The sequence below is a fragment of the Phlebotomus papatasi genome, chromosome 2, assembly GCF_024763615.1.
Source record: "Phlebotomus papatasi isolate M1 chromosome 2, Ppap_2.1, whole genome shotgun sequence".
Lineage (NCBI taxonomy): Eukaryota > Metazoa > Arthropoda > Insecta > Diptera > Psychodidae > Phlebotomus > Phlebotomus papatasi.
In genome coordinates this window covers 92,425,445-92,435,364 of record NC_077223.1, presented here as the reverse complement: position 1 = coordinate 92,435,364, position 9,920 = coordinate 92,425,445, and the positions used below count along the sequence as shown (strand labels likewise).

General features: G+C 31.9%; 1 protein-coding gene across 1 annotated transcript in view; it reads left to right on the top strand.

The window, feature by feature from the left end:
* The first annotated feature begins 625 nt into the window (after window positions 1-625).
* The window catches only part of LOC129802403 (uncharacterized), a 31,554-nt gene continuing 22,259 nt past the window's right edge, over window positions 626-9,920 (top strand). Inside the window, exon 1 of the mRNA XM_055848181.1 lies at window positions 626-1,442. Within this exon, the coding sequence (XP_055704156.1) occupies window positions 1,373-1,442 (70 nt within the window). The 5' untranslated portion in view covers window positions 626-1,372. The remainder of the gene's footprint in view (window positions 1,443-9,920) is intronic.

Here is a 9,920-nt window from a genome sequence, read left to right as displayed (position 1 = left end):
TTTTTGTATTGTTACAAACATTTTTTCGTAAATGTTCATAAACACACAAAAAATGTTCGTAAAATTTTGTCATTTGTTCGTAAATTTTTGTTTGTCAAACAAATGACAAAATTTTACGAACAGTTTTTGTATGTTTACGAACTTTTACGAACAAATGTTTGTAAAAGTACAAAAAATGTTCGTTGAATGATCATTTTACGAACAATGCTTGTGAAAAAATTACAAAATTTTACGAACTTGTTTCTGGGTTATATGATTCACGAGCATTTCGTAATTCCTCCATAGGATTTCACAAACATTTACGAACAATTTTACAAAATATTTTTTTCTGTGTAATATAATGTCTCTTTAATTTTGTACTAAAATTGTAGTAAACACTTTTTACATACAAAAAATCACTAGTGTGCATATGTAAGCTTAAAGTAGAGGATATATAATGTTAAATTAGTACTTGTACTAATTTATATATATAATGATTTCTGTACTAAGCATTTTTGGGATAAATCATAAAGTTCAGGGAACAATCATAAAAATTCTTTTCGATAAAAGTTTTGATATAAATTGAAAAATTGCGATTTTTTCCAAAATTGCACAAAATTTCATGATTTCCCCACTCCTAGAGCCACTCTTGAGCCAGCCGGAGGAGGAGGAGGCGCGGCGACTTGTGGGGAAGCCGGATTGCTGGAGACGATGCGAGAGAGTGAGACACTCCAGCGGGTCAGTCAGTTTCAGCGTTCTCGCCTGAGCAGCTGCCATCGTGTGGCATCTCACGGAGTTGAGTCTCGGTTCCAGCTTTTATTTTTGTGCTCAAAAAAAATCAAAGTCTTTTGCGTGGTTCTCCCTCAATCTCTGACGTGGTGATTTTTTTCTGATAAATCTGAAAATTATTTGACTAACAATTTTTCCTGGGATGAAGTGAGTGGAATTTAAAGCAACTTTCGACTCTAGTGTATACTTAAATTTACTTAATTTCCACTGAGGTATTAAATGTGTGCAAGAATTGAACAGCAATTAACATAAGCAACGCCTTTCGCAGTTTTTATCTCAAGACGGTGGATTTTTTTCTCCAACGTGAAGCACTATAGCAAATATTTGATTTTGACGGTAACACCATCTTCCCATGTGTTCAATCGGAGTTTAGTGTGATTATCAAATGATCAGCAATTCCTGAACTGTTGTGGATTAAGTTTCTGTGTCTAGTGCAGATTTTTATTGAGTTACACTCTTTTGGTTGTTAACGGTGAAAATAATCTTCACAAGGCGAGTGAATTACAAGAAATTGTGTACAACTGTTTAGTGGGCGAAAAGCCGTACCAAGTGCAGTAATTGTTCCAGCAATGAAAATATAAATGACACAAAAACTACTAAGAGAATGTTGGTCGTGCACTGGTCTATTTTCACATTGACTCTGCAATTGACTTACTGTGCGTCCATTCATTCACGTAAGTGCCCACAAGTGCCCCAATCACTCTGGAAATTTTTCTACCAATTGACCAAGACCTCTTCCACTCATTAAAATCCCATTTGATGTCCAGTTTCTCTCCCAAAACCACAAAAACCAATTAATTTCAACGTTATTTTAATGTTAGTTGCATAGAATTAATCACTTGCAATTTAAATTTACCTGAAATTAACATACTGCATAAAGGTGCATAAATAGGTGTAAAAAATCCTCGGAAATTAGAGGTTGCATACGTTGCATACAGCATGATGCAAGAGAAATCATTGAGAATCTTAATTAATGACTAGTTAATTGAATTATAGCGATAGAATGGCAAGAGATATGTTGTGATAGGGTACAAGTGTTCTTTATGATGAAATAACAGCTCTAATGTGTTCTAATAAGTGACACAACAATTTTCCGATGAGTTGCAAAATTTACTACAACTTTTCTATCATCGCCTTATCAAGGTCTGAGGAAAGTGAAAACATTCACAAATTTCCAATGAAATTTATGCAAAATTTGAATCATAAATTTCTTCAAAATCACGTTTTAAAAAGCCCCGAGATCAACAACATTGAGGTGTACTTTGCCAAAGTATTCTAAGAATTATTCTAAATTAAGCATTTTCGTTTTTTTTATGACCTCTAGAGCAATTAGGAGGAATGTATTGAAAGTTGAGATAATTTTAAAGGGCGCTTTTATGCATGAAGTGCTGATATTGCTCATTTTAGGTTTAAGGGAGACTGGGGCTAAATAAGTCATTAAAAAAGTTTTTCTTTACGAATAATTTGTGAAAAATGTTTAAATTAGATAGATAAATATTTTAGTTAAGAAAAAATGTGTGTCAATTTTCATTGAACAAACTTCAATATTCTACTGTCTTCTTTATCCCTTACCTAATTTATCCTTGATTTCCCCTATTACCTCAACCTAAAATTTGTCTTATACCGGTATTAATGTCATAAAGAATTTTAAATCTAAAGTAACTGTTGTTGTTGCTATCTAAACCAAACTAAACTCTAAACTGTAAAATTGCTCCCATAAAATGTTTAATACGGAAATAAAAACGATAATAAATTTAGTACATGTGTGATAATAAACTAAGTCAATTTATTGCTTTTGCTTGAATATCTTTTCTGTAATTTTTGGTTTTGTTTAATGTAAAATGTACACAATTCTACTTTACTAATATTACTTGAAAATTCACTTCTCAAAATTATCTTACCTCTAGCACATTTTTAGTACTTAGAAGTATACCATGTGAAATTAAAATTTTACTAGTTAATACGGCCAAGAGAATATTGCAATTTGCTGGAAAAATTGAATACAACTCCTCTAAGTCTTTTTTTATATAGGGGAGACCGGGGCAGATTAGCCACGTATGATATTAGATAGTGTTATCTTATAGTTTGCCTGCGAAGGAATATTGAGGAAACCACTCTTTATTCTAAATATATACCTCCCTTCCAAATTATTGAAATATTTATCAGCCTCATACAAACATTTTTTGTACAAATTATACGCAATGAAAAATTTCATTTGGTGGGTAATTCTACCCCGGTCTCCCCTATTGTAGCGTTAAACGTTATACTTTTAGTACAGGATCTTGTTTGAATTCGGATCTGTGAAATTTACTTTGTATAGTGAATTATTTTGTGTATTAAATATGCATATTATCTCATGTATAAAAATAATATCTAGTTTAATTCTTAATAATATAAAAAAAACATTTAATTCGTGATATTTAAAAAATATTACAAAAATTCAAAAACAAATAATAGAGGGATCAAAAATCAAGGTATTTTTTCCGTTTTTATGCTGCATTTATTGTGCTATTTTGAGTATTTGTAATGAGAATGAAAATAAAGGTTCTAAATTTAAAGTTAAAGTAAGTACTTTTACGAAGTACTTTACTTGGTACTTTTTAGTACTAAAGTTCAAGCTTTAATTTAATTAAAATTAAGGCTGTGCTCAGAAAAAGTTTATGATCAAGAACTGAAATAGATGCAAAACATTCATATAGAAAAACGTTAGCACTTCATTAAAGCATGTACTAAAATTAATAATTCTTGATAATGTTCTAAAATGTTTTTGAAAAATGTCTCAGTTATGCTCATCAATTTTCAGTTATTTTATTAACAGTTTGCTGAGTACTTTCTCATGAAAGCTTCACATGTACTAAATTTAGTTACAATGACATTGGCACACTTTTTCAATTTAATGAAATTCAGTTGATTGAAATTTTACCTTTTACTCTTTCAAACTGAAATCAAATTAGTTGTCTCTTTCTGTCAATTATAAATTGAAATTGAAGAAAGAGACAAGTATATTACATTTCAGTTTGATAGAGTAAGAGGTACAATGTCAATTGATTGAATTTTATTCATTTGGGAAGATGTACCAGCGCCATAACTAAATCTGTACTAAATTTTCACATTTTTAACAGCTTCGCTTTGTTTATCAACCATTAGGTTCTAAAAGTACTTCTGACAGAGAGAATCATAAGCTCTTGTATTTTTAGGAGTATTTGTATATTTGGTAGAACTATAGTTTGTACTAAAGTGATTTCTCTAGTTTTCAGTACTAAAATTTTTGAGAATTACCATTTGCATAGAAAAACATAAAGGGGTACGGAAATATAAGCCAACTTTGAAATTTTACAGTATTGAATCAATTTGTTTCTCTTTTGATATTTATAACCATATAAGAACATTTAATTATGTCGTGTAGAAAACAGCGTAATAAATGCAGAAGTGAGGTATTTTGTTGTGAATGTCTGAAAGGGTGCATCGGGCAGGTGAACAACCTTTGGCACTCTTCGTATTCCGCTAGAGACCTGCATGACTCGAGTTTCTTGCCTGATTTTCTTTCACATGGGTGATGGAAGAGAGCAGATGAGGCTAAAAATAGCCGTGGATGGTTTGTAACTGGAAACTCGCGATACTTATTTCAAGATACATTAATTCACTCTATCTTGCCTGTGTCTCAACTTTCCAAGAGCTCTGCAAAAATCATCAAATCTAGATCTCATGCACGCAGATTCTCCTCAATCTCTAGTTCTTTTTTTTTCTGCATCTCACTGTCTCAGATAGAAATCTATAATGCCATTCACTTCCTCAATTACCATATTGGATGTTACCATGGGGACTTGAGACGAAAGAGAAAGAAACCTGGGAGGTAAAAATAGCATCATCACGCGATTGAAAATCAAATGCGACCCACTCAAAACAGCCCGGTCGAAGGTTATGGCAGAGAAATAATCATATTGCAGGATTGTCGTGAAATTTATCATCAATATGCAACGGTGAAAATTAAATATGTACAATATACACAGTAAAAAAATTATTACTACGCATTTTATCTGATTTAATTTGGTAAATATATTCAATTGTTTATTTTTTTATTCTATTAGATAATAAAAATAAAATGGGACACTCCCCCTTCAAGAAGTAATAGTTGACTAAGTGTGAGAATTTTTAGTCTATCTGTATGTAATTAGAGGTGCTACGAAACATTCTGGGGAATTCATTACCGTGTAGTCAGTTATGGGCGGAGCCTTAAGGGTTTCTCAGCACGAAAATTAGGCCACGCCCCAAATTAAATTGGTATAGGGGAAACTGGGGCACCACCAAATACGGGGTACCATCAAACACTAATTTTTATTTCTAATCTAATTGGAAAGTCTCGACCATTCCTTCAGTGGACAATCATCCCTATAGTGTCTATAAATTCCTATAGGTCTTATTCTCTGAAGTCGAATATCCGATTAAAAAATGAAGTGCTTTGTGGTACCCCGTGTTTGGTGGTGCCCCAATTCCCCCTACATCAAATAAACAAGTACGAGCTTGGAAGAGAATAATGCATAAAAATCGCAGGGATGGTAACAACGTTTTACCTTTATCCTTTGATTGCAATAATTTTCTGGATAAGAGGATAAAAATTAGGGAATTTAAGGTATGAACAGTTCACCGTTTTTATCTGTTTTTATATAATTTAATTTCTCTTTATTTATTTAAATGCATAGGAAAACGTTATAAAATTTGTATCTTAAAATAAAAGCTTTATAAGGACGGAGCGTATTTTTTAAGGCACGGCAGTATGCTTGACAGACATTTATTCAGATCCTCATGCTTGTCGACATACAGGAACATGAATTATTAGTCTGGGAACTGGCGCGATTTTCTTAATAGGGAGTGTATCCGGTGTTCGCCAGTGGGAAAAGTGGTCACTCTAAGAGGAAAACACTTTTTTGGTCTTGCCCAGAGCTTTCGGTCCCAATATGGACCTTATTCAGTGGTCGACTAAATTGTGTTTCCGCGCAGCTTTTCTCAGGGATCGGTAGATTTTTGTTGGTTTGGAAAATCATGACCAGCAGGATGTCAGTATGGGGGGTTTTTTCTTGTGACAATTTCTCACTATTTCTTGTAATATATAAATAAGATTGGAAAAATTGTGATGCGACTCTTTATGACGGTTTTTTTTCTTTTTCTCCGACATATATAGACAAATTAATGGTTAGTTTCTTTAAAGAATAAGTTGCGAAATGAAAAAAAGTGATAAGTAAGTGAACTAATGCATTGTTTGATCAACTAGGGATATTAGGGACCTAGATAATTATGATTGATAAAGAAACAATAGATTTTTTAAAGATTAATGCAGAAACTGCCTCAGCTTGCTATTTTAACACAGTAAATATCAGAATTTTAATGATCTAAAGCAGATCAAATCCAGGATAGTGGAACTGGGGCACCATCGAACATGGGGTAACACCGAACACTGATTTTTATTTCTAAACTACTTAGACTATGGCGATAATTTCTTCGATGAGCAAGCATCCCTATAGTATCTATGAATTCATACAGGTCTCATGCTCCGAATTCACATGTCTAATTAAAAACTCGAAGTGTTCGGTACTACCCCGTATTCGGTGGTGCCCCAGTTTCCCCTACTTCCATTATAGAGTAAGCGATTTACAATTTAACCCATTTCATGTTCAATTCTATATCATCCCGTTAATAAATACAAGAAAGTCATCATTTGTAGGTTTCACCTCTGAAAGGGGCGTGACTTAATTAAAATTACTAGTGGGCGGGGCTTATGTAGGAGGTTAAGTACTAACTCCTTAAACAAAATCAGATTTTTTAAATTAATGGATTCTTCCTTTTCATTTTTTACTGTGTATGTATAATATTTGTCCGGGAAGTCAACATGGAACACCTACCTAGTGAGATATTGTCACCCATTAAAATGCACTTGGCATTGACTAACAATAACTGCCACATATGCTCTGCATGATCGTAATTTTGCCAATTGACGAATTACTTTACTAAATGGACTGTCCAATTTTGGTTTTCTGTATCCGTCAGCATAGAAACTCCAATAGTTTCAATAGCTAGCAAAAAAAATCACTGGATATTTAATTTTATGTGACTCATTCTGTGTCTCCGAGAAGACTTATTTAATTTTCACTAATTCCAACAAGAGAATACCGACAAGTTTCTAACTGGTCTCGTGAGTTTTTCGAGACAAAAGTTTAAAAAAAGAACCAAAAATGAGCAAACATGAGTCAAATTTCAGCTAATGGGAGACCAATAATGATCATGGAGACTTTCATGATGATTAACAGGCAAAAGCTCTTGAAGCTTTCAAAACGATTGATCGATTTGATCCCTAGAGCAGCATTTGTGAGTAAACAACAAACTAGTTCCAATTGCGTCACATTTAGCCGGTGTAATATACTCCATTGATATATCACCAATCACTTGAGACTCTTGAGACAGCCAAATGAGATGCATTTTGATGATTACATAGTCAACTTGGAAGAAATCCACTTTTTTGAGACAGAAAACTGATGCAAGCTTTGGAGATTCTTTCAAACATCAAATATTTAATATTTGCGCAAATTTGCCTAAAAGCGTTTCACGATCCCATTCACCAAGTCACGCACTAACCACGCAAGATTCTTTCACTAGAGAGACTATTAACCCTGGATATTTTGATGTTACCATTGTCACCAAGTATTCTGCTTGTCAACAAAATTAAGTTGTGTATGCAGGTTTCTTTCTGTTACATTTGGACAAAAAAAATGTTACAAGATATTTTGAGACAAGTCGTATACTCTTAAGTAAATATGTCGTAATACAGAAAAGAAAACGCAAACATTGTTGAGTGGAATCCAAGGAGAATCTAAAAATGTTCAATTTGCGGGAAACAATGGTAGATAATGAGGGATTATCGCAAGTTAATGACAACAGGTGTTTATTTAAATTTAAATAAAAAAATATATCTGTATATACCTCTGAAAACTTAAAGCTTTTTGAATTTGCAACATTTTAGACAAAATTATCACAAGCTGGTTTCATTTCATTTGAGTTTTCTGACATTTAATTACACGTAATTTAATTAATAAGTAATCTTGTGTAAAAATGATATTTTAAATTCAGATTAAGAGCTGTAGAATTAATCAGTGAATTTAAGACCAAGAGCTTACATTTAAACCCAAATTAAGCAAGGTTTAATATTAATTTTCGAAAATATGCCTAATTTGGTGTTTAGGATTTGAGGTTATGTTGCAAAATTCTAGTAGCTACAGAAATTAAGGATAATCAATTTAAATACAATCGTTCTGCTAACTTTGAGTTTTCTATCTTAAAACTTTTGTTTGAGTACAAAATAATAAAAGTGTATCAATTTGAACTCGATTCTTTCCTGAGTTTGACTTATTGAGGTTATGTTCTAAAAATTCAGTCAGTTTTGGCGTATCGATTATCGCAATTGTACAATAAAAACAATTCTCTATATTATGTTTATAAGTCAGAAAAGCATTTTTCGATTTAAATAATATTTAAAATAATACTAACCTTTTGTAATTATATGTTGCGTCGTTAGGATTTTTGAGGTTATACACCAATCATCTTTCAGTTCCTTAAACATTTTAGAAAACTTTAAATGCTGCAAGAAAATAATGCTAAGGAAAATGGAAAAATATGCAATATTTTACTCATTGAGGTTATGATGAACATTTTCTAGCAGTCCCCAGAACCCTAAGTGGCACTTAGTTAAACTACAACTATTCTAAATTTATTACAAGTATTTTAAATAAAAGTTTTCAATTCAGATCCAAATGAAAGAGAACCGGTCAGAGGGATTTACTATCAGAAACTTTAGAAAAATTTGAGGTTATGTTTAACAAATCTTAGAGGTTATAAATATTCTATTAATCTTTATTGTTAAAGCTAATATATAGTACAACCTTCTAATTTTCACTAGTTAGTTTTATTTAGCGTAAAGTTACTAAACCAAGCAAGATTTATCAACATGGAACCAAGCTTTAAAAGCTTTAAGGTTAAGTTCAAAGTATTTTAGAAAGCCATCCTTTATAGCTTGATTTAATGAAATTTCCTTGGTTTCATAAACCTTAACTATTCAAAGTTTTAATTTGAATTGTTTTTAAAGTCAATTTGGAAAAAAATATCTTTTTGAGGTTAAGTTAAATTTTCTTATATTTAATTCATAATGTAACCATACTTAAAAAACTCTAGACTTTTACGTACTCTTAATATTTTTAGTGTTAAAAAAAAATTGAAATTGAAAATATTACAAAAAGTTCTATCTAAATAGTGTCGCTAATTGAGGTTATGTGTGAGCTATTTAATTTTATCTTTAAAAACATTTAAATAAGATTTAAATTAAAAAGAAATGCCATTGTTTTTAGAATTTGCTATTTGAGTCTAGAAAACAATCTTTAACAGTTAGAGTGAAATATATCATCGTTTGCATCGACCGTTGTCGTATCTGATTTTTTTGGTGTTAGCATATCATGCAAGAGGCGACGCCGACGTCTGTATCGTAGCTTGCACCAAAATGTAGATACAAAATAAATGCAAATACGACAACGGTCGATGCAACCGACGATATTTCAAATTTCAAAACTTTGTGGTTATGTTCAAATCCTACCGACTCCAGCGCCAACTATCTCTATACATGAAAAACAAAAAATAATCACTTACTATCAATTTAATGTTAATTGCATTTTAAATAGGCTATAAATCATCCTAGACTAATTCAACATTGACTGTTGTGAGACCTTCCGCAATTCCAAAAATAAATTCTATGTCTTATCAGTTTGATCCAAGATATATCAATATTTATGCTAGAGAGGTAATTTATAGCTTATTTGTATGTATTAAAATACTCTGTGGTAAAGTCTATTTTTGGAATGATTGAAAATTACCCTTTCTGTTAAATTTGCCTTGACAAATGATTTTTCAATTTCACGTGGGATGAGTTTGATGATCTTTTGAGGTTTTAATCAATTTGTGGAATTTCTAAAATTAGTAAATAGTTGCATGCAACCAATGCAACTCTAAAGTATTTCTTATTAAGTTGCAAACAAACTATGGGAGGTATGAGCAATCAAGGTGGTATTTTTAGTGATTGATCGGAGGGGGATGAAGGTTGAAAGACGCAGAGACAA